This window comes from Salvelinus alpinus, chromosome 31 (genome assembly GCF_045679555.1).
Source record: "Salvelinus alpinus chromosome 31, SLU_Salpinus.1, whole genome shotgun sequence".
In the NCBI taxonomy this organism is placed as follows: domain Eukaryota; kingdom Metazoa; phylum Chordata; class Actinopteri; order Salmoniformes; family Salmonidae; genus Salvelinus; species Salvelinus alpinus.
The window spans coordinates 14,344,365-14,372,111 of record NC_092116.1 but is presented as its reverse complement, the minus strand read 5'-3'; the positions used below and the strand labels follow the sequence as shown (position 1 = coordinate 14,372,111).

Below are 27,747 nucleotides of genomic sequence, written 5' to 3'. Positions count from 1 at the left end.
CATTTCTCCAAAAAGTATGATCGTTGTTCCCATGTGCAGTTGCAAACCGTAGTCTGTTTTTTTTATGGCGGTGTTGGAGCAGGGGCTTCCTCCTTGCTGAGCGGCCTATCAGGTTATGTCGATATAGGACTCATTTTTACTGTGGATATAGATACTTTTGTACCTGTTTCCTCCAGCATCTTCACAAGGTCCTTTGCTGTTGTTCTGGGATTGATTTGTACTTTTCGCACCAAAGTACGTTAATCTCTAGGAGACAGAACGCGTCTCCTTCCTGAGCGGTATGACAACTGCGTGGTCCCATGGTGTTTATACTTGTGTACTATTGTTTGTACAGATGAACGTGGTACCTTCAGGCATTTGGAAATTGCTTCCAAGGATGAACCAAACTTGTGGAGGTTTCCAATTTATTTTCTGAGGTCTTGGCTCATTTCCTTTGATTTTCCCATGATGTCAAGCAAAGAGGCACTGAGTTTGAAGGTAGGCCTTGAAATACATCCACGGTATACCTCCAATTGACTCAAACGATGTCAATTAGCCTATCAGAACCTTCGAAAGCCATGACATCATTTTCTGGAATTTTCCAAGCTGTTTAAAGGCACAGTCAATTTAGTGTATGTAAACTTCTGACCCACTAGAATTGTGATACAGTGAATTATAAGTGAAATAATCTGTCTGTAAACAATTGTTGGAAAAATTACTTGTGCCATGCACAAAGTAGATGTCCTAACCGACTTGCCAAAACTATAGTTCGTTAACAAGAAATTTGTGGAGTGGTTGAAAAACAAGTTTTAATGTCTCCAACCTAAGTGTATGTAAACTTACGAATTATAAAACAAAACCGAACTTAAAAACAGTTTATATAGTCGATGCTTAATGGGGGTCTGCTTGAGGAATATGGGGCTGGCATACACTTACAAATACAGTTGCAAAACACACGCACACAAACACACACACACACATACACACTACACCAATAGGTAGTGGAACACCACAAATCCAGAGGAAGGACCGCGTTTAAGCTTCCACCTTGCCAAGTAGATCTGTAGCCTCAAGCCAACACGTGTGTCTCGGAGCAGACTAGCATCTGCTAAACTGAGGTATATAAAGTCTGCTGCTACTGTCCCTTCACCTCCATCCAACATGCTAACTGCGGGGACACCACAAAAACACACATGTACTCGTACACACACACACTGCTTGTCATTAGTTTGCGCAGGAAACCTACAACAAGATATACATCCATTTCCCTTTAGATTCACTGTCATAGTTCTAAACGGATGGTAGTCATGACCTCAAACTCACTCCTGGAGGCTAAACTCTCCTGGAGGTGGTGGTCTATCACAAACAGACCCAGGCCTGTCTGCTTCGGCTGGTCTCTGGCCCCGGAGAGGCATACACTGTCATAACACCCGCTGTCTAGATCAAAGCACTGATAGCGTACTGTAGGAGAGCAATGGGTGCGATGATAATGATAACTACCGCTGCTGTGGCTGTGGCTGCTGTACGTCCAGCCAGAGAGAGACTGAGGGGGGGGGGGGGGGGGGGACACCGTATGGCATGTGGCCCAGTGGAGGCCAATGCAAGGGAAGGAAGGCAGACGGACTACTTAACTTAGAGCTGTGTGACTGTGTGTGTGAGTTCAAATCTGATAACGAGTAATACAAATAAAGCTGGAAAGTTGGAGAAGGAGGGGGGGGGGGGGAAGAGAGAAGGAAACAGAGGGAGAGACAGGGAGATGAAAGATGTAACAATTTAGAGAATAAAAGAGAGAGATGTAGAAAGACAGCGGGAGGAGGTAGAGAGGGAGAGAGAGAGAGAGCGAGAACGAGAATGTGAGTGAGGGGAATGTAATGGATCACTTGTGCTGTTACAAGATAAAGGTTTTCATATCATATACTTCACTCGAAACCGATCCACACATATCTTTCTCCCTCCCTCCTCCCCCTTTCTCTTTTTCTCTCTCTCTCTCTGACTCCAAAGTCAGCCTGTTCACCAATCCAGCACTTTCACAACTTCACTCCCCTATCTCTCCCCCTCCTCTCTATTTTTCCTCTCTCTCCCTCCTCGGGAGTGTAGTCTAATCCCTTGTTCATTCTGTTCTACCTGTGTTTCCTTTGTTCAAGCGGCTGTTTCTGGCCTATCAGAGAGAATGAGAGAGAGCAAGAGAGAGGGGGGGAGAAGAGAAAGGCGAGAAGGCGAGAGAGTGTTCTGTCCTGCTTGTCTAAACAGACACTGCGCTGGTGCATCTATCATTCACCTCAGAGAGAAATGAAAACCATGAACAGAGGAGGGGGAGAAGACCTGGCAACACAAACGAGCGCAGGCAGCAGAGGTTTTGGAGTTCACAGGGATTTATAGTTGTCCATTTAGGACGAGAGCAGTCTTGGAGAGAGACTTGCAGCTCCACTTAGGATAACATACAAGAATATCCACAATTACACTGTCAGAGATGTGTGATGTATGGATTTGTGTGTGTGTGTGTGTGTGTGTGTGTGTGTGTGTGTGTGTGTGTGTGTGTGTGTGTGTGTGTGTGTGTGTGTGTGTGTGTGTGTGTGTGTGTGTTCACATATACAGTGCATTCTCAAAGTATTCAGACCCCTTCACTTTTTCCACATTTTATTTCGTTACAGCCTTATTCTAAAATGTATTAAATATGTTTTTTTCACAGCAATCTACACATAATACCCCGTAATCACAAGGCAAAAACAGGTTTTTAGAAATGTTTGAAAATGTATATAAAAAAACAAAAACAGAAATACCTTATTTACATACGTATTCAGACCCTTTGCTGTGAGATTCGAAATTGAGCTCAGGTGCATCCTGTTTCCATTGATCATCCTTGAGATGTTTCCACAACTTGATTGGAGTCCACCTGTGGTAAGTTCAATTGATTGGACATGATTTGGAAAGGCACACACCTGTCTAGATAAGGTCCCACAGTTGACATTGCATGTCAGAGCAAAAACCAAGCCTTGAGGCCGAAGGAATTGGCCGTAGAGCTCCGAGACAGCATTGTGTGAAGGAACAGATCTGGGGATGAGTACCAGAACATTTCTGCAGCATTGGAGGTCCCCAAAAACACGGTGGCCTCCATACATTTTAAGTGGAAGAACTTTGGATCCCCCAAGACTCTTCCTAGAGCTGGCCGCCCAGCCAAACTGAGCTATCGGGGGAGAAGGGCCATGGTCAGGGTGGTGACCAAGAGTTCCTCTGTGGAGATGGGAGAACCTTCCGGAAGGACAGCCATCTCTGGAGCACTCCACCAATCAGGCCTTTATGGTAGAGTGGCCAGACGGAAGCCACTCCTCAGTAAAAGGCACATGACAGCCCGCTTGGAGTTTGCCAAAAGGCACCTAAAGGACTCTCAGAGCATGAGAAACAAGATTCTCTGGTCTGACGAAACCAAGATTGAACTCTTTGGCCTGAATGCCAAGCGTCACGTCTGGAGGAAACGCTCCCCATCCAACCTGACAGGGCTTGAGAGGATCTGCAGAGAAGAATGCGAGAAACTCCCCAAATACAGGTGTGCCAAGCTTGTAGCGTCATACCCAAGAAGACTCGATGCTGTAATCGCTGACAAAGGGGCTTCAACAAAGTACCGAGTAAAGGGTCTGAATACTTATGTAAATGTAATATTTCCGTTTTTTATTTTTAATACATTTTCAAAACATTCAAATAACCTGTTTTTGCTTTGTCATTATGGGGTATTGTGTGTAGATTGATGCGGGGAAAAAAACTATTTCATCAATTTTAGAATAAGTCTGTGACATAACAAAATGTAGAAAAAGTCAAGGGTTCTGGATACTTTCAGAAGGCACTGTATGTGTAATTTGTGTTTGTGCACAGGCATGTCTTATACAATATCACTTTCCCTTCTTCAGATCCAACCTAATCTCTTTGTAATGTCGCTCCATTAAGGAATTTGGGTCGACAAGTCGAGCCACGCTTTGTGCTTTGAGGTACAGGAAACACCAGCTGAGAACTTTTTCACACAGACACACTTCATGACACTACACTCTTCGAACAAAAGGTGCTATCTAGAACCTAAAAGGGTTCTTCGGCTGTCCCCATAGGAGAACCCCTTGAAGAACCCTTGTTGGTTCCAGGTAGACCCCTTTTGGTTCCAGGTAAAATATATTTTGGGTTCCATGTATCTATTTTTTACTTAACACTTGTTTTTCTTAAAACTGCATTGTTGGTTATGGGCTTGTAAGTAAGCATTTCCCTGTAAGGTCTACACCTGTTGAATTCGGCGCATTTGACAAATACAATTTGATTTGGTTTGATTTGATTCCCACAGAGGGTTCTACATGGAACCCAAAAGGGTTCTACCTGACACCAAAAAGGGTTCTGTTTTGGGGACAGCCAAAGAACCCTTGTGGATCCCTTTTTTCTAAGAGTGTACACTACATCCTCATCCCAATACCAGATCCCCTATTGCCCCTGTTTCCTTCTTACATCCATCAAGATAAAGTGACCTCATATAAAGGTGCTACAGTAAGTATGATTGGTCAATACAGTACAAAGATTACATGTCTCTACACCAAGCTCTCTTCCCATTGGGCGCTGTCCTCTCAACATCTCATGTTGATTGGTTCATTACAACGACAACAATATAAAAACAGGAAGTTGTTTTTGTCTCTCCGTCTATGCTCCTTTATGGTTGGTCGGGGGTGGAATGCCGAGGGCTGACAGAGTTCAGGGAAAGGAGTGTGTTAGTTCCGGCACCACGCACCAGGTCTACAGTGCGCCTTATCCGGCCAGAGCCATCCGTCTCCCCAGCGCCGTCTGAGCCATCCGTCTACCCAGCGCCATCTGAGCCATCCGTCTCCCCAGCGCCATCTGAGCCATCCGTCTCCCCAGCGCCGTCTGAGCCATCCGTCTGCAATAAGCCGCCCGTCTGCCATGAGCCTGCAAAGCCGCCCGTCTGCCATGAGCCTACAGAGCCGTCCGCCAGACAGGAGCCGCTAGAGCCGTCCGCCAGACAGGAGCCGCTAGAGCCGCCCGTCAGACAGGATCTGCCAGAGCCGCCAACCAGACAGGATCTGCCAGAGCCGCCAATCAGACAGGATCTGCCAGAGCCGCCAATCAGACAGGATCTGCCAGAGCCGCCAGCCAGACAGGATCTGCCAGAGCCGCCAGCCAGACAGGATCTGCCAGAGCCGTCAGCGAGCCATGAGCAGCCAGAGCCGTCAGAGAGCCATGAGCAGCCAGAGCCGTCAGAGAGCCATGAGCAGCCAGAGCCGTCAGAGAGCCATGAGCAGCCAGAGCCGTCAGAGAGCCATGAGCAGCCAGAGCCATCAGAGAGCCATGAGCGTCCAGAGCCGTCAGCCAGCCATGAGCGTCCAGAGCCGTCAGCCAGCCATGAGCGTCCAGAGCCGTCAAGCTGCCATGAGCGTCCAGAGCCGTCAAGCTGCCATGAGCGTCCAGAGCCGTCAAGCTGCCATGAGCGTCCAGAGCCGTCAGCCTGCCATGAGCGTCCAGAGCCGTCAGCCTGCCATGAGCGTCCAGAGCCGTCAGAGAGCCATGAGCAGCCAGAGCCGTCAGAGAGCCATGAGCAGCCAGAGCCGTCAGCCAGCCATGAGCGTCCAGAGCCGTCAGCCAGCCATGAGCGTCCAGAGCCGTCAGCCTGCCATGAGCGTCCAGAGCCGTCAGCCTGCCATGAGCGTCCAGAGCCGTCAGCCTGCCATGAGCGTCCAGAGCCGTCAGCCTGCCATGAGCGTCCAGAGCCGTCAGCCTGCCATGAGCGTCCAGAGCCGTCAGTCAGCCATGAGCTGTCCCTCAGCCAGAAGCGGCTAGTAATTCAGAACTGCCCCTCAGTCCAGAGCTGTCTCTCTGTCCGGAGCTGCCCTTCAGTCCGGAGTTGCCCCTCTATCCTGAGCTACCTCTTTATCCTGAGCTACCTCTCTCTCCTAAGCTATCCCTCTGTCCTGAGCTATCCCTATGTCCTGAGCTACCTTGTCCCAGAGCTGTCCTTGATTCTGGTGTTGCCCCTAAATTTAGGTGGGGTTATTTGGAGGGTGGTCATTGTGGGGAGGATAGGGAAGCGGGGATTGATTATGGTGGGGTGGGAACCACGCCCGGAGCCTAAGCCACCACCGTGGTCAGATGCCCACCCAGACCCTCCCCTGGACTTTTTGGTGATGCGTTCGGAGTACGCATCTTGAGGGGGGGGTTATGTCACGTTCCTGACCTGTTTTCTGTTTAGTTTTGTGTGTTAGTTGGTCAGGACGTGAGTTTGGGTGGGCATTCTATGTTGTCTGTTTCTATGTTGGTTTAGGGTTGCCTGGTATGGCTCTCAATTGGAGGCAGGTGTTTGGCGTTCCTCTAATTGAGAGTCATATTTAGGTAGGCTGTTCACAAGGTTTGTTTGTGGGTGGTTGTCTCCTGTGTCTGTGTCGATGTTTGCACCATACGGGACTGTTTACGGTTTGTTCATTTCATGTAGTCTGTTCCTGTTCATTTCGTTCTTCACGTTGTATGTAAGTTCGTTGTTCAGGTCTGTCTACTTTCGTTTTGTTATTTTGTATCATTTTCAAGTATAGTTCGTTTTCGTGTTTGTTCGTTTTGTTTATTTAATAAATCATTCATGTCATTTCAACGCGCTGCACCTTGGTTCAATCCCTGCTCCTCCTCTTCGGATGAAGAGGAGGAGGACCGCCGTTACAGAACCACCCACCAATCCAGAGCCAAGCAGCGTAATTTGGAGCAACGGGCAAGTATACAGGACTTGTGGAGTTGGGAGCAAATATTTAACGGAGAAGGACCATGGGCTAAAGTAAATCACCGTCCATGGGAACGGCTGGAGGCAGCTCGGAGAGCGGAGGAAAATAGAGAGAGGAACCGGCGTTATGAGGGGACGGTTCTTGCACGGAAGCCCGAAAAGCCCGTGAGTAACTCCCAAAAATTTCTTGGGGGGGGGCTAAGGTGTAGTGGGCCTAGGGCAGGTAGGAGACCTGCGCCCACTTCCCAGGCTAACCGTGGAGAGCGGGAGTACGGGCAGACACCGTGTTACGCAGTAGAGCGCACGGTGTCTCCTGTACGTGTGCATAGCCCGGTGCGGGTTATTCCACCTCCCCGCACTGGTAGGGCTAGATTGGGCATTGAGCCAGGTGTCATGAGGCCGGCTCAACGCGTCTGGTCTCCAGTGCGTCTCCTCGGGCCGGCATACATGGCACCTGCCTTACGCATGGTTTCCCCGGTTCGCCTACACAGCCCGGTGCGGGTTATTCCACCTCCCCGCACTGGGCGGGCGACCGGGAGCATTCAACCAGGTAAGGTTGGGCAGGCTCAATGCTCAAGAGAGCCAGTACGCCTGCACGGTCCGGTATTTCCGGTGCCACCTCCCCGCCCCAGCCTAGTACCTACAGTGCCTACACTACGCACTAGGCTACCAGGGCATTTCCAGAGCCCTGTTCCTCCTCCACGCACTCTCCCTATAGTGCGTGTATCCAGTTCGGTGCCTCCAGTTCCGGCCCCACGCACTAAGCCACCTGTGCGTCTCCTAAGTCCTGTACACACTGTCACTTCTCCCCGTACTAGTCCTGAGGTGCCACCAGTGCCGGTACCACGCACCAGGTATAGAGTACGCTTTGAGAGTTCAGTGTGCCCTGTCCCTGCTCCCCGCACTAGTATGAAGGTGCGTGTCCTTAGCCCGGTGCCTCCAGTTCCGGCACCACGCACCAGGTCTACAGTGCGCCTTATCCGGCCAGAGCCATCCGTCTCCCCAGCGCCGTCTGAGCCATCCGTCTACCCAGCGCCATCTGAGCCATCCGTCTCCCCAGCGCCATCTGAGCCATCCGTCTCCCCAGCGCCGTCTGAGCCATCCGTCTGCAATAAGCCGCCCGTCTGCCATGAGCCTGCAAAGCCGCCCGTCTGCCATGAGCCTACAGAGCCGTCCGCCAGACAGGAGCCGCTAGAGCCGTCCGCCAGACAGGAGCCGCTAGAGCCGCCCGTCAGACAGGATCTGCCAGAGCCGCCAACCAGACAGGATCTGCCAGAGCCGCCAATCAGACAGGATCTGCCAGAGCCGCCAATCAGACAGGATCTGCCAGAGCCGCCAGCCAGACAGGATCTGCCAGAGCCGCCAGCCAGACAGGATCTGCCAGAGCCGTCAGCGAGCCATGAGCAGCCAGAGCCGTCAGAGAGCCATGAGCAGCCAGAGCCGTCAGAGAGCCATGAGCAGCCAGAGCCGTCAGAGAGCCATGAGCAGCCAGAGCCGTCAGAGAGCCATGAGCAGCCAGAGCCATCAGAGAGCCATGAGCGTCCAGAGCCGTCAGCCAGCCATGAGCGTCCAGAGCCGTCAGCCAGCCATGAGCGTCCAGAGCCGTCAAGCTGCCATGAGCGTCCAGAGCCGTCAAGCTGCCATGAGCGTCCAGAGCCGTCAAGCTGCCATGAGCGTCCAGAGCCGTCAGCCTGCCATGAGCGTCCAGAGCCGTCAGCCTGCCATGAGCGTCCAGAGCCGTCAGAGAGCCATGAGCAGCCAGAGCCGTCAGAGAGCCATGAGCAGCCAGAGCCGTCAGCCAGCCATGAGCGTCCAGAGCCGTCAGCCAGCCATGAGCGTCCAGAGCCGTCAGCCTGCCATGAGCGTCCAGAGCCGTCAGCCTGCCATGAGCGTCCAGAGCCGTCAGCCTGCCATGAGCGTCCAGAGCCGTCAGCCTGCCATGAGCGTCCAGAGCCGTCAGCCTGCCATGAGCGTCCAGAGCCGTCAGTCAGCCATGAGCTGTCCCTCAGCCAGAAGCGGCTAGTAATTCAGAACTGCCCCTCAGTCCAGAGCTGTCTCTCTGTCCGGAGCTGCCCTTCAGTCCGGAGTTGCCCCTCTATCCTGAGCTACCTCTTTATCCTGAGCTACCTCTCTCTCCTAAGCTATCCCTCTGTCCTGAGCTATCCCTATGTCCTGAGCTACCTTGTCCCAGAGCTGTCCTTGATTCTGGTGTTGCCCCTAAATTTAGGTGGGGTTATTTGGAGGGTGGTCATTGTGGGGAGGATAGGGAAGCGGGGATTGATTATGGTGGGGTGGGAACCACGCCCGGAGCCTAAGCCACCACCGTGGTCAGATGCCCACCCAGACCCTCCCCTGGACTTTTTGGTGATGCGTTCGGAGTACGCATCTTGAGGGGGGGGTTATGTCACGTTCCTGACCTGTTTTCTGTTTAGTTTTGTGTGTTAGTTGGTCAGGACGTGAGTTTGGGTGGGCATTCTATGTTGTCTGTTTCTATGTTGGTTTAGGGTTGCCTGGTATGGCTCTCAATTGGAGGCAGGTGTTTGGCGTTCCTCTAATTGAGAGTCATATTTAGGTAGGCTGTTCACAAGGTTTGTTTGTGGGTGGTTGTCTCCTGTGTCTGTGTCGATGTTTGCACCATACGGGACTGTTTACGGTTTGTTCATTTCATGTAGTCTGTTCCTGTTCATTTCGTTCTTCACGTTGTATGTAAGTTCGTTGTTCAGGTCTGTCTACTTTCGTTTTGTTATTTTGTATCATTTTCAAGTATAGTTCGTTTTCGTGTTTGTTCGTTTTGTTTATTTAATAAATCATTCATGTCATTTCAACGCGCTGCACCTTGGTTCAATCCCTGCTCCTCCTCTTCGGATGAAGAGGAGGAGGACCGCCGTTACAAGAGGAGGGTGGCTACGGAAAGAGAAAGTCGTCTTAATAGGTTTAGGTCATGTTGTGTGTGAGGTCTGCGGTGTTTGGGAGTGTGAGTGTGTGTGTGAGAGAGAAAGAGAGAGGGAGTGGGGGATGAGGAGTTGTGCAGGACTGAGAGAGGGATTGAGGAAGAATAAAGGAGGGCGGGGTCAGACTCGTTCACTCCGCCATTGGATAAAGAAGGATTCCGGAAGGGAAACGTTGCGGCCGGGGTCGGGAGCAGAACGGGCCAGTAGATTTGTCTGACACAGGGAAGGAGGGATGAAAAAGGACAAATCTCCCCTTTCTTTGCATTTTTTGTTCTTTCAGCTGTTCATACCTACATTCTCTCTTGATTACATTAACATACTCTCGTTTTTTCCCCTCTCTGCCAACATTTCTCCTCCAGGGTCAGCTTTCAGGCCTCTTTCCTCCCCTCTTTCTCCCTCTATTTTTGGGCCAGACAATTCACCTCTCTCTCTCTCTGAGTTTTTCTGTACTTCTCCATCCCTCCACCCTCAGGGTTTCTCTCTCTCCATCCCTCCATCCTCAGGGTTTCTCTCTCTCCATCCCTCCATCTCAGTTTCTCTGTACTTCTCCATCCCTCCATCCTCAGGGTTTCTCTGTACTTCTCCATCCCTCCATCCTCTGGGTTTCTCTCTCTCCATCCCTCCATCCTCAGAGTTTCTCTGTACTTCTCCATCCCTCCATCCTCAGAGTTTCTCTGTACTCCATCCTCAGGGTTTCTCTGTACTTCTCCATCCCTCCATCCTCAGTTTCTCTGTACTTCTCCATCCCTCCATCCTCAGGGTTTCTCTGTACTTCTCCATCCCTCCATCCTCAGAGTTTCTCTGTACTTCTCCATCCCTCCATCCTCAGAGTTTCTCTGTACTTCTCCATCCCTCCATCCTCAGGGTTTCTCTGTACTTCTCCATCCCTCCATCCTCAGAGTTTCTCTGTACTTCTCCATCCCTCCATCCTCAGAGTTTCTCTGTACTTCTCCATCCCTCCACCCTCAGGGTTTCTCTGTACTTCTCCATCCCTCCATGCTCAGAGTTTCTCTGTACTTCTCCATCCCTCCATCCTCAGGGTTTCTCTGTACTTCTCCATCCCTCCATCCTCAGAGTTTCTCTGTACTTCTCCATCCCTCCATCCTCAGAGTTTCTCTGTACTTCTCCATCCCTCCATCCTCAGGGTTTCTCTGTACTTCTCCATCCCTCCATCCTCAGAGTTTCTCTGTACTTCTCCATCCCTCCATCCTCAGAGTTTCTCTGTACTTCTCCATCCCTCCATCCTCAGAGTTTCTCTGTACTTCTCCATCCCTCCATCCTCAGAGTTTCTCTGTACTTCTCCATCCCTCCATCCTCAGAGTTTCTCTGTACTTCTCCATCCCTCCATCCTCAGAGTTTCTCTGTACTTCTCCATCCCTCCATCCTCAGAGTTTCTCTGTACTTCTCCATCCCTCCATCCTCAGGGTTTCTTGGGCCGTCCATTGCGGGGGAGGTTCTCCACAGTGTTACTGAGACGATACTTGACGATGATGCTGTGCACCGTGGACTTAGGCATCCTCAGCTCCTGCCCTATGGACCCCTCCGACTTGCCGTCCTTCCACAGGTCGACCACGCGCTGCCGCTGAATGATGTTGTGCTCCTTGGTCTTCAGGAAGCCGGCGCCGCCGCCACCCGGGGCTTCTGGGGCTTCTGTGGGGGCAGACAAGCGGCAGAGCTGTAGAGACTGGGTGGGACTGGGAGGGAGAGGTAGGGGTGGCCACGGCAACGGCACGGCAACACGAGTGACAGTCAGGCAGTACCGTAGCAGAGACACTCTGTCTGGCCCTCAACACTCCAATACTGAGAGGGTCAGTTTCCTCGAGGTGTCATGGAAACAACGACAACCACGGTTATAATTCCCAGAGGGCAATGCATTTTGGGGGACTTTCAATGTTGTTGAAAGTTTGTGTTCCCACAATTCAGGACTGTTGAAAAGCACAGAAAGTGACTGGTATGAGAGTCCAATATGTCATGCGTTTTTGTTTGGAGTTCACCAAATGTAGCTTAAAGTTACATGATGAGAAAAGAAGCAGGGCAGACAGACATTGTTTACTTTGAGACAGCAGCAGCTTTGCGTACTCAGGACTAGGATGAGGTTAACAGACTGTTGAGGTTATTAGGAGGTTATTACGAGGTCACATAAGTGTTTGCTTGTTTTTTTCATTCACAGTTGTTCTCCCTCACCCTCTCTCTATCCCCCTCTCATATCTCTCCTCATCTCCCTCTACCTTTTTTCCTTCTCTCTAAAAAGGGGTCAGTAACAACAACCAAGACAACAAACTCAATGCGCCCCCATGTACCAAATATGTACAGCTCTCTCCAGAGAGAGAGAGAGAGAGAGAGAGAGAGTTCAGCGCGTTCGTCTGTGCGTTCAGACAACATTCAGCTCGGCACGGTCCACTCAGACTCAACACCCACGGAGAACAGACGGCGGGCGATCTGGCGACTATTTCTGAACACCAGCGTTCAGCCCAACATTCAGCTCGGTCTAAGAGAGATCTAGTTTACAAGTCCCAACAAGGAGTTTACACAAGTAACTTCTGTGTGGTTTGGTGTCCTCTTAAAATACCTTTGTACAAAAGTCCCTGGAGACTGAATTGTATCTTGGCACCGCAACTCGGTACGAAACTGCACTGCAATGAGATGTTCAGAAAAAGCTCCCAAAAATACTATGTCTCTGACAGACGGGTCCCTCTGCAATTACATAAATCAAGACGTTGGAATACAGACAGAGCCCACGCTACAGACAGACTGGACTGGACAGCACACTGGGTCAGGCCAATTACAAGGTAATACCAGTCGAGAGTATCAGGTTTCACCACATATCTCTATTACATTACAAAACGTCTTGGAACACAAACACAAACCAGTGCAGACGTATCTGGTCAACATCTGCTGTACCCAAACTAATGGAGGGAAAATAAATTCCATCATTGGCAGTTGAAGAGGACTAAGAAAGAACGAAGGAGCTGGATAATAAGCCAACAAACCTTTGAGGTGGAGAGTTTAGGAGATTTTAATTAAAAAACACTTTAATGAGTACAATAAACCTTTAGGAGAAAAAATAAACATCTGCAAATATTCTTCCAAAATTGTCGGTGGGTTCCAATGTACTAGAATCCTTAATATTTTTACTAGCTTTGTTCATAACATCTGATAGAAAACCATTTGTAGGGTTTTTTAACGATCGAGTTGAAAAGATAAAGGAGAGAATCCTAACTTGCACCTACATTGAACTCTTAAATCTCCCATTGCCATCAACGCATGACAAAGTGAAAGTTCCATCTAGGTGGAAGTTAGGATTCACCATAGAAATAGAATGATATCATTCCAGTTCTGGGGCGGGGGGGGGGGGGGGGGGTCTGCCCCAAAGTGACAAAAAATATTCTGACATCAGAGATTGTGATTGGCTGTGAACCTGACTACTTCAGGTGGCCATCTGTCAACAACAACGACGACAGAGAGGAAGATGAAGTGGATCACGTGGATCTCACTGATCTAAGCGTCTCCCGCATTGGCAGGTTATATCATGACAGACGAGGGTAAGACGTACTCAACTCTGTTTTCTTCAATAAACAGTGCTTAGGAGGGTGATATAAAACATGGAGTAATCTCACAGTGCCATTTGAGAAAAAAATGCTGATTACTACACAGAAGTACTAGCCTCACCACAATGATTTATATATAGCAACAGCTGCAAATATTTCACTACATTATGTCTCACTACAAAATGTATGACCATATAAAGATGCTACATTCCCCATGCATATCTGGAACAGATTTGACCCATCTGTCCAAGTTGCCAAAGCCAGAAGCCAATGCATTCTGAACTGTACCTTATTAGGTCTACATCAACACAAATATAGTGACATACTTCTCCATCCCTCCATCCTCAGGGCTTCTTGGGTCGTCCATTGCGGGGCAGGTTTATATCGGTTACGATTGACTTTAAGGGTGTCTACTCTGCAGCAGCTGCAATGTCCTCTGAAATCATTCATGGACTGTCTGATATAGTCAACAATTCACTAGAAAACCTTCATCCGTGGTGCTCTGGAAGAAGAAGTGTGTGTGTGTGTGTGTGTGTGTGTGTGTGTGTGTGTGTGTGTGTGTGTGTGTGTGTGTGTGTGTGTGTGTGTGTGTGTGTGTGTGTGTGTATGTATGTATGTATGTATGTATGTGTGTGTGTATGTGTGTCAGTGTACTGAGCTAAATTGATCTGTTTACTCCATTTGGACTGTACAGACCACCTACTTGGATCGAGCACGCACGCACGCACGCACGCACGCACGCACGCACGCACGCACGCACGCACGCACGCACACACGCCTTCTTCCAAAGCACCACTGATGAAGGTTTTCTAGTGAATTGTTGACTATATCAGACAGTCCATGAATGATTTCAGAGGACATTGCAGCTGCTGCAGAGTAGACACCCTTAAAGTCAATCGTAACCGATATAAACAGTGAATCCTTCATCAGTAGTTTTGGAAAGCCCTTCTCAGTGAATGGGTATATGTGCAGTATGGGCCACTGACCTGATACGAAGGATCCAGGAGGCATCTGGCTGTAGTTGGCTCCTCCCATGGGTAAGACTCCCGGGGGGTTGGGGGTGAAGGGGTGCCCAAAGTTCTGAGGAGTGGCGTAGGGTCCTGGAGGGATGGTCTGGAGGGAGAGGAGACAGATGGTTCATTTGATTATCAATCTTAAATCAAGTCATCAGAAGCCAGAATATCTTAACCAGTGTGGGGTTGTGTGTGTGTGTGTGTGTGTGTGTACGCTTGCATGCGTGTGTGCTCACCGGGGGCGGGTGTGTGTCAGTGCCCTTGCTGGCCAGCCTGCTGAGGATGCTCCTCTCTGACATCTGCAGGCGTGCGGCGATGGGCGGGACCCGGGACAGCGTGGCGGGGAGCCGTGTCACGTCAGCCTTCATGTCGCTCAGCAGCTCCTCTAACTGGTTCAGCACTGACATTACACCAACACAACGGTCAGTTTCCAGTTAACAGGCACCTCTTCATTTACTATTATTAAGTCAACCATCAACCATCTACTATTCAGTTCCACTGGGTTCGGGGTACATTATCTACTAGAAGTGGGACACATAGCGAACGTGAGTCACGGTGCATAGAGAATCCGGTGTGTTGGTGCTGGACTAGAACCAAAGCCTTCAAACTCTGCAGTCCGCCAGTATTGAACATTCCTTTTCAACATCATTTAACAGTTGAAAATGTACCAAGTATGTTGTCCTTTCAAATTAACAGTACAAATATACCAACTCCTCTGAGATTGTAACTCTATCCTGATGATGACATTGTGAAATGTTCGCCTCTGGCAGCAACAGCTCTGTGAGGCTTACTGGACAGATTTAGGTCAAAGAACCTTGAAAACATATAGCCTGGGGGGGCCTGTGTTCCTTTATCACTGATATAAATGCATACAGACACGCACGCACGCACGCACGCACGCACGCACGCACGCACACACACACACACACACACACACACACACACACACACACACACACACACACACACACACACACACACACACACACACACACACACACACACAGACTCACTATCCTCCCTCCACCCCCTTCCACACTCCCCCTCACCTTTATGCAGCACGGCGTTGGCCGGTTTGTTCCCGGCCAGTGATTCCTTGCTGAGGTGTTGGTGGGACTCGGCCAGACACTCCACCTCGGCATAACGGGCGTTCAACGCCATGGCGGGGTGGACTGGGTCCTGGGTCATATTCAGGTAGGCTGCCCGTCTCAGTTGTTCCTCTATCACCAGGGCCTGCTCTAATAACTGGGGGGGGGGAGAAACAAGGAGAGTCATTGTCACGTCTGCTCCCTCTCCGGCCTCTAGGTCACCAGGCTGCTCGTTACAGCGCACACCTGTTACCATCGTTACGCGCAACTGCGCGACGTCAGACTCACCTGGACTCCATCACTTCCTTGATTCCCTGCCCTATATATGTTACTCTCTTTGGTTCATTCCCCAGGTGTCATTGTTTCTGTTTCTGTTTCATGTCTGTACGTTATTCAAGGTTCTTGTTTTGCATTATGTTCCGTTTATTTTATTAAAATACTTACTCCCAGCGCACATTGTTACAGTCAGTTCTTTCCTTTTATTTTTTTTTATTTAACTAGGCAAGTCAGTTAAGAACAAGTTCTTATTTACAATGACAGCCTAGGAACAGTGGTTTAACTGCCTTGTTCAGGGGCAGAACGACAGATTTTTACCTTGTCAGCTCAGGGATTCGATCCAGCAACCTTTCGGTTACTGACCCAACGCTCTAACCACCTGCCGGACCATCATAAAACTCTTCTGCTTTTTGACATACAGTATATCTACAGTATCTACTGCACATCATGGCAATACAGTTCTATTGAATTTCATTGATCTGAACTGTAATGAGGAAGATGTTAGAGAGAGAGAGAGGAGAGAGATACCGTATAGGTGGGTGTGGGGTGAGGAGGAGGAGGAGGAAAACAATAGATGACATGTTTGTAGAAATTCTAGAGATTATATTCATATTTACAGTTTTATTTTAGCCAGCTGTGATTTATTCAACACCATAATTCGGGGTCAGAGAGAAAGAAAGAGAAAGAAAGAGAGAGAAAGAAAGAGAGAGAGAGAGAGAGAGAGAGAGAGAGAGAGAGAGAGAGAGAGAGAGAGAGAGAGAGAGAGAAATGACAGAGAAAGGAGAAGGAGAGAGCGAGAGAGAGAGAAGGACAGAGAAAGGAGAAAGAGAGAGCGAGAGCGCGAGAGAGAGAGAGAGAGAGAGAGAGAGAGAGAGAGAGCGAGAGAGAGAGAGAGAGAGAGAGAGAGAGAGAGAGAGAGAGAGAGAGAGAGAGAGAGAGAGAGAAATGACAGAGAAAGGAGAAGGAGAGAGCGAGAGAGAGAGAAGGACAGAGAAAGGAGAAAGAGAGAGCGAGAGCGCGAGAGAGAGAGAGAGAGAGAGCGCGAGAGCGCGAGAGAGAGAGAGAGAGAGAGAGAGAGAGAGAGAGAGAGAGAGAGAGAGAGAAATGACAGAGAAAGGAGAAGGAGAGAGCGAGAGAGAGAGAAGGACAGAGAAAGGAGAAAGAGAGAGCGAGAGCGCGAGAGAGAGAGAGAGAGCGAGAGAGAGAGAGAGAGAGAGAGAGAGAGAGAGAGAGAGAGAGAGAGAGAGAGAGAGAGAGAGAGAGAGAGAGAGAGAGAGAGAGAGAGAATGCGGATGTTGAGGTCAGGGTATGAAACACGTGAGGCCGTCAAAAACAGGATGAGTGCCATTTCACAAATGCACCGGTCAGCAATACCAACCCGATCTGTCAACCCAATATCTGTCTCTCATAGGGTCTGTCTTGTTCTTACATCCTTCAAACAGATGTTTTCTATTAGATATTATAAACTGGGTGGTTCAAGCCCTGAATGCTGATTGGCTGACAACCATGGTATATCAGACCGTATACCACGGGTATGACAAAACATGTATTTTACTGCTCTATTTACGTTGGTAACCAGTTTATAATAACAATAAGGCATCTCGGGGGTTTGTGATATACGGCCAATATCCCATGGCTAAGGGATGTATCCAGGAACTCCGTGTTGCGTCAGGCATAAGATCAGTCCTTAGCCGTGGTATATTGGCCATATACCACACCCCGTCGGGCATTATTGCTTAATTGAATAGTACAAAATCTTGCCCTGAATCCTGACGGTCTTGTCTGTGTCATGGTTGGATTTTGTTGTGTCATAGTTATGTTATGGTAATGTTATAGTATGTCATTTGATGTGTAGGTTCCAGAGTGTTTCCAGGCCTTCTAGTTATGCTATGCTATGAAGGTTATACCATGCTACACTGTTATGCCATGTCATGTTTTTTCACCCTCATACCATGTCATGTTGTGTCACATGTCATGTTATGTGGTGTCGCACCTTGAAGCGGCGGGCCAGGAACTTGTTCTTCATCTCAAGGAAGTTGCCCTTGTTGGCCTGCGACTTGAAGGGCTCGTTGACGATAGCAAACTGGGGATCGTTCTGGATGTCCTGCCACCGTGCATAGCCATGACTGATACGCAGGGGTCAAGGGTCATACAGCTCAATACACCATTAGCCAAAGCAACACCTAGTCTGTCAGTAGTAATAAGTATTTTAGCACAACTTCTATGAATAGGGCTATCCTCATCAAGCGTATTCCTATTGAATCCTTTCAGATCTTTATTGTTTCTTGTGGTAGGAAGGCTAGGGTTGGATTGGATATTTGGCATTCTAGTAAATTCATACAAATAGAACAGAATGGACTGTTCCAATCTCTATTCCATGTGTAGATTTCTGCAGATACAATCTAATACCTCTCTGCTACACAAATGCACCGGCGGGTGGACTTCTCACGAAGCCACTGCCGCAGCATGACAGATAAATAAACACCACAAGACGGTCTCCGCGGCAACCACAGTCAAGGATACAGTACGATTCCCGCCAGCAGCCAGAAGTCGTGTCGCCGGTGCCAGATCTCATTCATCTTCCCGGAGGAGATGGCCGCCCGCTCCTCGTTCTGCCACAGTGTATGCAGCTCTGCAGTGTGAAACGTCAGCATAATGTTGGGTCAGTGTTATAACATCCACGTAACGTTGTGTCAATGTCATAACAACCAGTGATACGGACTAAGTGTATTATGCCACTGTGTATGTTGCTGAGCACAGGGACAGCAGCATAATGCTGTGTCAATGTTAAAACAACATCTGATACTGAGTGTGATCCGCCACTGTGTGTGGAGATCTTTGTGGGGAATCGTCAACATAACTTTGTGTGTCAATGTTATAATAGCAACCTGTGATACTGAAAACATTGACGTTAAAACAACCCATGATACAAGCATTTCGCTACACCCGCAATAACATCTGCTAAATACGTGTCTGTGACCAACCCGATTTGATTTGATTTGATACTAAGTTACTGTGTGCGGAGCTCTTTGTGGGGGATCATCAGCATAACATTGAATTCATGTTGAAACAACCCAGGACACAGTGAGTTCTGCCTCTAAACTGGGTGGTTTGAGCCCTGAATGTTGAATGGCTGACAGCCATGGTATATCAGACTGTATACCACGGGTATGACAAAACATATATTTTTACTGCTCTAATTACGTTGGTAACTAGTTTATAATAGCAACAAGGCACCTCGGGGGTTTGTGATATATGGCCGATATACCACGGCTAAGGGCTGCTTCCGTTCTAATACACAGTAGCAGACATGACAGGGGTCATATGATAGGGCTCATTTACCCGTGAAGCCCCCGTCAGCGATGTTGAACATGAAGCGCCGTCGCTCGGGGGGGGTGATGGGGGGTTTCGGCAAGGCATCTTTGGCAACCTCCTCCTTCGCCACTTCTTTCCCAGCATCCTTTTCACCTTTTACTTCCTCTGTGAGCAGTAAAAACACAAGCCAGTTCATTCAGAGAAGTGGATGCCATTGAACTATACCTAATAGTCTATACCTATCTACTAGTGACTAGTCAGTGAGTCACTAACTAACTAACTAACTAACTAACTAACTAACAGACATGTACAGACGGACGGACTGACAGGTGAGGTCACTCACCTTTCATCACGTCAGAGGGTTGCTGTCGCTCCATCCTTTCCATGTTGTCTGGCCCTTCTGTGAGGACAGGGGCCTCCTCACTCTTCTCCATGTCTTTTTCCTTGTTGTTGACCTTCTCTTTCTCCTCCTCCACCTTCTCTCCAGGCGAGAGTGTTACACTACCTGGTTTCTCATCTTTGACCTCCGACCCTTGCTTAGTTGTTTCTCCGGAAGACCCCTCCTCCTTACTCTCCTCCTCAACTTTCTTCTCCTCCACTAGGGCCGGAGGGGTGTCAGTCGTTTTGGTTTCTTTCCCCTCCTCCTCCTCTTTTGTACCCTTCTCTTCCTTGTCTGTTGTTGTGCAAGGGGATAATTCTTGTAGTGCTTCTTTGGTAGAGATTGGAGGCTGGGGACATGACAAAACATAATGTTCAGTGACAGTTATTGGTAGCAAGATTTATTAAGACCGTCAACTGTGTAATTAATAACGTTCAATCTCTCACCTCTTCAGGGTCTGCACTCTTGTTGCTCTCTTCCTCCTTCCCCTCGTCCTTCTCCTTCTCGCCATCTTTCTCTGGCTCAGATGAGGCCTTACCCTCCTCATCTTCCTCTTCCTTCTCTCCATCTTTCCCGTTCTTCTCTAGTTTGTCCGACGGAGCAGGGGTAGCTGAACACAACACACATGCAAGGGGGTCATTTCTCACTCACTCGCACGCACACACGCACTCGCACACACACACGCACACACACAGTAGGAAAGATGATGACCTTCTTGGACTCTGTGATTCAGACGCGTCGGCGACTGGCTGGCACGGGAGCACAGCGTGATGATTCAATCACAATTTATGATATTTATGATATTGTCCGGATAGACGGCCACATCTTTGAACTTCAAAGAGCATGGTACATCCTGAACTCGTACCTCCAGCCCTCGACAGGACAGCGGCCTACAGGAGATTCCACTTGTCTCCTGGAAAGTGATTAAAACCGGACCTGATGTTGTGAATGTTTGTGCGACTTCAATTGTCGTGTTCGGTTTGTTTCAAGAGATTAGAAATGCATTATATCCATTCCTTTTGATATGTCTTATTGCAATGTACAGTTGAAGTCGGATGTTTACATACACCTCAACCAAACACATTTAAACTCAGTTTTTCACAATTCCTGACATTTAATCCAAGTAAAAATTCCCTGTCTTTGGTCAGTTAGGATCACCACTTTATTTTAAGAATGTGAAATGTCAGAATAATAGTAGAGTGAATGATTTATTTCAGCTTTAACTTCTTTCATCATTCCCAGTGGGTCAGAAGTTTACATACACTCAATTAGTATTTGGTAGCATTGCCATTTAATTGTTTAACTTGGGTCAAACGTTTCGGGTAGCTTTCCACAAGTATCCCACAACAAGTGGGGTGAATTTTGCTCGCACACGCTCGCACACGCTTTTTCATGTCTGCCCACAAATGTTCTATAGGATTGAGGTCATGGATTTGTGATGGCCACTCCAATACCTTGACTTTGTTGTCCTTAAGCCATTTTGCCACAATTTTGGAAATATGCTTGGGGTCATTGTCCATTTGGAAGACCCATTTGCAACCAAGCTTTAACTTCCTGACTGATGTCTTCAGATCATTTTCCTTCATCATGATGCCATCTATTTTGTGAAGTGCACCAGTCCCTCCTGCAGCAAATCACCCCACAATATGATGCTGCCACCCCCGTGCTTCACGGTTGGGATGGTGTTCTTCGGCTTGCAAGCCTCCCCCTTTTTCCTCCAAACATAACAATGGTCATTATGGCCAAACAGTTCTATTTTTGTTTCATCAGACCAGAGGACATTTCTCCAAAAAGTACGATCTTTGTCCCCATGTGCAGTTGCAAACTATAGTCTGGCATTTTTATGGCGTTTTTGGAGCAGTGGCTTCTTCCTTGTTGAGCGGCCTATCAGGTTATGTCGATAAAGGATTCGTTTGACTGTGGATATAGACACTTTTGTACCTGCTTCCTCCAGCATCTTCACAGGGTCCTTTGCTGTTGTTCTGGGATTGATTTGCACTATTCGCACCAAAGTACGTTCATCTCTAGGAGACAGAACGCGTCTCCTTCCTGAGCGGTATGACGGCTGTGTGATCCCATGGTGTTGCGTACTAATAGCACTTGCGTACTATTGTTTGTACAGATGAACGTGGTACCTTCAGGCGTTTGGAAATTGCTCCCAAGGATGAACCAGACTTGTGGAGGTCTACAATTCTTTTCTGAGGTCTTGACTGATTTCTTTTGATTTTCCCATGATGTCAAGCCAAGAGGCACTGAGTTTGAAAGTAGGCCTTGAAATACATCCACAGGTACACCTCCAATTGACTCAAATTATGTAAATTAGCCTATCAGAAGCTTCTAAAGCCATGACATCGTTTTCTGGAATTTTCCAAGCTGTTTAAAGGCACAGTTAACTTAGTGTATGTAAACTTCTGACGCACTGGAATTGTGATACAGTGATTTATAAGTGAAATAATCTGTCTGTTAACAATTGTTGGAAAGATTCCTTGTGTCATGCACAAAGTAGATGTCCTAATCGACTTGCCAAAACTATATTTTGTGAACAAGAAATTTGTGGAGTGGTTGAAAAGCGACTTTTAATGACTCCAACCTAAGTGTATGTAAACTTCCGACTTCAACTGTATGTATTCCGTGTTGAGGGATTTTCAAAGTCACCGGTTTGACCGGTTTCAGGCACATTCAAATTGAATTGAGTTGATTTGACTCATATCTGGGTGTGATGTCATGCCTTATGTTTTTCAACAGCAGAATGCTGAGTCATGTATATTTAGGGTGGGGGTGACTTAAGTTTTTTCCCTGGATAAAAGGTCAGAGTTTTCTCTGGTAAAATGTGCCAGTATTACATTGCTATATATTTAGACTTGGTTTATTTCATCGTTATTTCATCGAGCCCCATATGTGTACAGACCCTTTCGCTCAGAGATTATTCTAAACTGAAGACACGTGTAACCACGTTAAGTCTTAGCCTATTGGTGATAGTCATTTACTCTGTGTTATTCTGTAACGTACCACGCATTTCATGTAGCATTTATCCACATAATAATGGAGTCAGATTGATGAATGTAGCCTACTGTAGTTTCGACACACAGTTATCACAGTCAGACTTGAGTGCCCTCTGCTGGGCATCCTGTGAGCTGCGTGCCTGCATCTGTGCGCATGTCTTTGTTCACCCACCTGGTTTTGAGGTGCAGGGGGTGTTGTCTGAGGTACAGCTGGGGTCAGGGGTGGGCGTAGCGGTCTTCATGGTCCCCCCAGGGGAGGAGGCTCTGGAGGAAGAAGACACACTGACCTCTGGTCTCAGGGCCTCTGGCTTCATCTCTGGCTTCAGTTCTGGAAGACTCCACCGCCCATTGATGTGCTCAAACTCCTGGATCTGAGGAAGGGGGTTGTGACAAAATCAAGCAATAAAGTATTTTATTCTGTTCTGTTCTATTCTAGCCAACAGTCCCTTTCCCCTGGAAAGAAATTGACCCTAATTTTCTGTCTATTATTGATTTATCATTATGTTACAAGGAAGTCACAGCCTGGGAAAATGTCTTAGTGGAAACGAAAGAAGTTGAATAACTGTGAAATATCTGTATTACCTCATACGATTCTGGTCTGACAGGTCTGAATCAATTAAAGCTTTGCCAAAAAACAGACAATTGCTGTTTTATGTAGCTAGCTAGCCTGTTAGCTTAGCATTGTGGTTTCTAAGATACACTTTGACCCCTGACCTTCTTCTTGACCAGGGACATGACCCCGATGCGGGTGAGCACAGGCTGCCGACACAGGCCCTCCCTCGGCACGCCGTCGGCAAACGTCTCGGCACCGTCGGCCACGGGCTCACACAGGTGACGCATGAACAGGGAGACATACGCCCTGGAAAAGAAAAAGGGAGGAGAGAGGGAAGAGATTGATACATAAGATGAGAGAAGTGAGGGAGAGAACAAGGCAGAGAGGCAGCAAAAAAGGGGGAAGAGAGAAAAACAGACGACAGAGAGGGAACAGACCAGCAGCAACATTGTAGCATGAAGAACTCAGTGTAAGCTCATACTTTAGCCTGCCTATGACTCAAACAATAAGGCCGCCATGCCATATCAGTCCCACTCCACTCACTTGAACTCCTTCTCACTCTTGCCCCTCAGGTCTCTGACCAGCCACTGGCAGGAGAAGGCGTCCTGTGCGGGCATGCCCCAACGCATCACCGCGTTTAGGAAGGCTTTCCTCTGGCGCGTGTTGAAGCCCAATACCTTGAGGGGAGAGAGGACATAAGGACTTCATTACACATTCATAACCATACCCTACCGTTCAAAAGTTTGGGGTCACTTAGAAATGTCCTTGTTTTTGAAAGAAAAGCATATTTTTTGTCCATTACAATAACATCAAATTGATCAGAAAGACAGTGTAGACATTGTTAATGTTGTAAATGACTATTGTAGCTGGAAACGACTGATTTGTTAATGGAATATCTACATAGGCGTACAGAGGCCCATTATCAGCAACCATCACTCCTGTGTTCCAATGGCATGTTGTGTTAGCTAATCCAAGTTTATCATTTTAAAAGGCTAATTGATCATTAGAAACCCCTTTTGCAATTATGTTAGCACAGCTGAAAACTCTGTTCTAATTAAAGAAGCAATAAAACTGGCCTTCTTTCGACTAGTTGAGTATCTGGAGCATCAGCATTTGTGGCTTCGATTACAGGTTCAAAATTACCAGAAACAAATAACTTTCTTCTGAAACTCGTCAGTCTATTATTGTTCTGAGAAATGAAGGCTATTCCATGCGAGAAATTGCCAAAAAACTGAAGATCTCGTACAGCGCTGTGTACTACTCCCTTCACAGAACAGCGCAAACTGGCTCTAAGCAGAATAGAAAGAGGAGTGGGAGGCCCCGGTGCACAACTGAGCAAGAGGACAAGTACATTACGGTGTCTAGTTTAAGAAACAGACGCCTCACTAGTCCTCAACTGGCATCTTCATTAAATAGTACCCGCAAAACACCAAACTCAACATCAACAGTGAAGAGGCGACTCCGGGATGCTGGCCTTCTAGGCAGAGTTGCAAGAAAAAGCCATATCTCAGACTGGACAATAAAAATAAAATATTAAGATGTGCAAAATAACACAGACACTGGACAGATGAACTCTGTCAATAACAAAGTCAAGGTATTGGAGAGGCCATCACAAAGCCCTGACCTCACACCTATAGAAAATGTGTGGGCAGAACTGAAAAAGCATGTGCGAGCAAGGAGGCCTACAAACCTTACTCAGTTACACCAGTTCTGTCAGGAGGAATGGGCCAAAATTCACACAACTTATTGTGGGAAGCTTGTGGAAGGCCACCCGAAACGTTTGACCCAAGCTAAACATTTTAATGGCAATGCTACCAAATACTAATTGAGTGTATGTAAACTTCTGACCTACTGGGAATGTGATGAATAAATAAAAGCTGAAATAAATCATTCTCTCTACTATTATTCTGACATTTTACATTCTTAAAATAAAGTGGTGATCCTAACTGACCTAAGACAGGGAATTTTTACTAGGATTAAATGTCAGGAATTGTGAAAAACTGAGTTTAAATGTATTTGGCTAAGGTGTATGTAAACATCCGACTTCAACTGTATAATATTCATAACCCCTATACAGAATGTATAAATTCTTATTTCAACAAGAATAGCAGATAAGTTGTTGTCTCTAACCTCCAAGTTTCCTCCTACTCTGGCCAACAGGGGGGGAAGTGGCTTGTCTCTCTCGTTCCTCATCTGCCGACGGGACTGTCGGCGAGAACCTGGACGAAGATAGAGAGAATATGAAGGGGGGGTGAGAGAGAGAGAGAGAGAGAGAGAGAGAGAGAGAGAGAGAGAGAGAGAGAGAGAGAGAGAGAGAGAGAGAAAGAGAGAGACAGAGAGAGAGAGAGAGAGACAGAGAGAGAGACAGAGAGACAGAGAGAGAGAGAGAGAAAGAGAGGAGAAATCAGGAGAGTACGCAGCATAGTCATTATGGTACTTGAGTGAAGCAGCCATAACATCTGAAATCTAATCATCCATCTGTTACAGGGGCGTCAAACTCAATACCTGGAGGGCTGTGTGTCTGCTGGTTTTCATTATTTCCTTTCAATTTCTGTCCAATTAGCCCTAGACAACCTGGTGAGGGGAGTTCCTTACTAATCAATCAAGTACAAGGGAGGAGCTAAAACCAGCAGACCTTCGGCCGTCGAGGACAGGAGTTTAACACGTGATCCATCCCAACACATTCAACAGAAGAGGCTTCATTCCAAATGTGTTTGTGCCTTGTGTACTTAGGCATACCTTCTGGCCTCTCATCGAAGTCTTCATCCTCCTCCTCAGAGCCCACAGAGTACTCGGACTGGTTATCTGAAATACCAGCATGCCACTCTGAAACAGCACATGGTGTACCGTCAATAGGCTAGGCCCACTGGCCCCATGCGGCTACCATTTAGCAATACCTAACGTATAGCACAGAGACCATATTACATGATCTAATTCTAGCAGAGAGCACAACTTTTATTTAAAACAATCATGGATGAACCAATATATGGGCCAATACGAAGTAGGAGGAGTCCAACCCTTCTTTAATTATAAAAAAGAAGAAGAAGTTATTCAGAATGCCTAAGGTGTGACAGTACAAAATAGCCCATGTTGTCATAGTGATGCATGCTAATTACATAAACGACACCTCAATCCATCTCCATGACAACTAGGACTGATGGTTACCAACTACCTACCTTGGTCCTCCTGTGCTGCGTCGTTGTAGTTGACAGGCTTGCGGTTTCTCTTGCCCTTGCCCAGTTTACTAGCCAGGTCCTCCTGTTGTTGCTCATAGTGATGTCTCAGCAGCTTCTCCCAGTATTCTGGGTCCACACACTCCTCCTGCTTAATGATCTCACGCTCCACCTCCTCAATCTGGATACACACATGCAAGAACATGGAAGAACAGTTTACATATAACCAGTGTGATATAATCTACTTATAAACCCGTATAATAGCTCAATGGACAGTGTTAACAGTTTACACATAGATAAATATTTTAAAAAGTACACTAAAGTGCCATACACATTTTTGTATACATTAAAGCATACAAAAACAGTAAAGTTATCTATCACTTCTCTCTCCAACAGCTTCTCTCCATCGCTCTCTCTGTACATCACCTTATCCTCTCGAACCATGTAGCCAGGTACTTTGAAGGAGCTGAGGTATTCCCCAACTGCCCCCCCAAAACCTCACCTCTCCCTTCCCCCTCTCTCTCCTTCCCCCTCTCTCTCCTTCCCTTTCTCACCTTATCCTCCTCTCGAACCATGTAGCGGGCCACTTTGAAGGAGCTGAGGTATTCGTTCATGTTCTGCATGTCTGTGTCGTCTGTAGCGTCCTGGCTCCGGTCCAGCAGTCTCTCGATGGCTGAGCTGTCGTAGTGGATCACACTGCCCTCATCATCCCTGTTGTCCCCCGCTGGACAGCGTAGGGGAGAGAGAGTGGACATACGTGGTGGTGAGAGGACTTTGGGGGAATAGAAAACGGTGGTGAAACACAGATTAGGATGTGACTAAAATCGATCTATATAAAGATGTATGTAACAACCCCCAAAATGCAATGTATATTAGAGAATTCTCCTAAATCTCTGACATCTAAACATATACCCCAAATAAATGTCCTATCCTCGCATTTCTTCCTCTGTTAATCCCTACATCCTCCTCCTGCTCCTCCTCTATCCTTCCACCTCCCCCCTCCCCCTTTCTCCTATCCTCCTCCCATCCCCCACAATCGATCATCAATCAAATCAAACCAATCAACAAATGTCACTTACATTCGATCTCGTCCTTGAAGAGTTCCTCGGTGCCGAACTTGAGGATGTCGTCCAGTTCCTGTTTGGACATGGATCCAGCCTTGGAGCCCAGGCCGGGCCTCACCACCAGGTGGGTCAGCATCATCTTCCTCTTTGCCACCTGGGTGATGCGCTCCTCCACACTGGCACGGGTCACGAAACGGTAGATCATCACCTTGTTGGCCTGCCCGATGCGGTGGGCGCGACTGAATGCCTTGTGAGGGAGAAGGAGGGAGAAGAGGAGGGAGGAAAGAGTGAGATAGGTAGGGAATGGACACAGAATGAGGGAGAGAGAAAAGGGATTAAGGAATTAACCATTAAATCAAATCAAATTGTATATGTCACATGCGCCGAATACAACAGGTGTAGACCTTACAGTGAAATGCTTACTTACAAGCCCTTAACCAACAATGCAGTTTTAAGAAAACACCTAAAAAAAGTAAGAGATAAGAATAACAAATCATTAAAGAGCAGCAGTAAATAACAACAGCAGGGCTATATAAATGGGGTACCGGTACAGAGTCAATGTGTGGGGGCACCGGTGTCGAGGTAACTGAGGTAATATGTACATGTAGGTAGAGTTATTAAAGTGACTATGCATAGATAATAACAGAGAGTAGCAGCAGCG

At 47.6% G+C, this 27,747-nt stretch overlaps 1 protein-coding gene across 7 annotated transcripts in view; it reads right to left on the bottom strand.

The window, feature by feature from the left end:
- chd3 (chromodomain helicase DNA binding protein 3) overlaps positions 1 to 27,747 on the bottom strand; it is a 55,022-nt gene that overhangs the window by 2,499 nt on the left and 24,776 nt on the right. For 2 of the 7 annotated variants that reach the window (XM_071378976.1, XM_071378975.1), the window contains exons 23-38: positions 27,102 to 27,333; positions 26,577 to 26,794; positions 26,026 to 26,203; positions 25,589 to 25,675; positions 24,980 to 25,068; positions 23,393 to 23,526; positions 23,011 to 23,155; positions 22,469 to 22,667; positions 19,741 to 19,904; positions 19,259 to 19,643; positions 18,943 to 19,080; positions 18,124 to 18,232; positions 17,594 to 17,726; positions 15,286 to 15,481; positions 14,473 to 14,636; positions 14,210 to 14,336 (exon numbers count right to left, since the gene is read on the bottom strand). In XM_071378976.1, the coding sequence (XP_071235077.1) occupies positions 14,210 to 14,336; positions 14,473 to 14,636; positions 15,286 to 15,481; positions 17,594 to 17,726; positions 18,124 to 18,232; positions 18,943 to 19,080; positions 19,259 to 19,643; positions 19,741 to 19,904; positions 22,469 to 22,667; positions 23,011 to 23,155; positions 23,393 to 23,526; positions 24,980 to 25,068; positions 25,589 to 25,675; positions 26,026 to 26,203; positions 26,577 to 26,794; positions 27,102 to 27,333 (2,698 nt within the window). Of the gene's footprint in view, positions 1 to 10,992; positions 11,326 to 14,209; positions 14,337 to 14,472; positions 14,637 to 15,285; positions 15,482 to 17,593; positions 17,727 to 18,123; positions 18,233 to 18,942; positions 19,081 to 19,258; positions 19,644 to 19,740; positions 19,905 to 22,468; positions 22,668 to 23,010; positions 23,156 to 23,392; positions 23,527 to 24,979; positions 25,069 to 25,588; positions 25,676 to 26,025; positions 26,204 to 26,576; positions 26,795 to 27,101; positions 27,334 to 27,747 lie in introns of those variants that run through there. The other 5 variants (XM_071378979.1, XM_071378978.1, XM_071378981.1 and 2 more) reach the window with 4 other exon arrangements.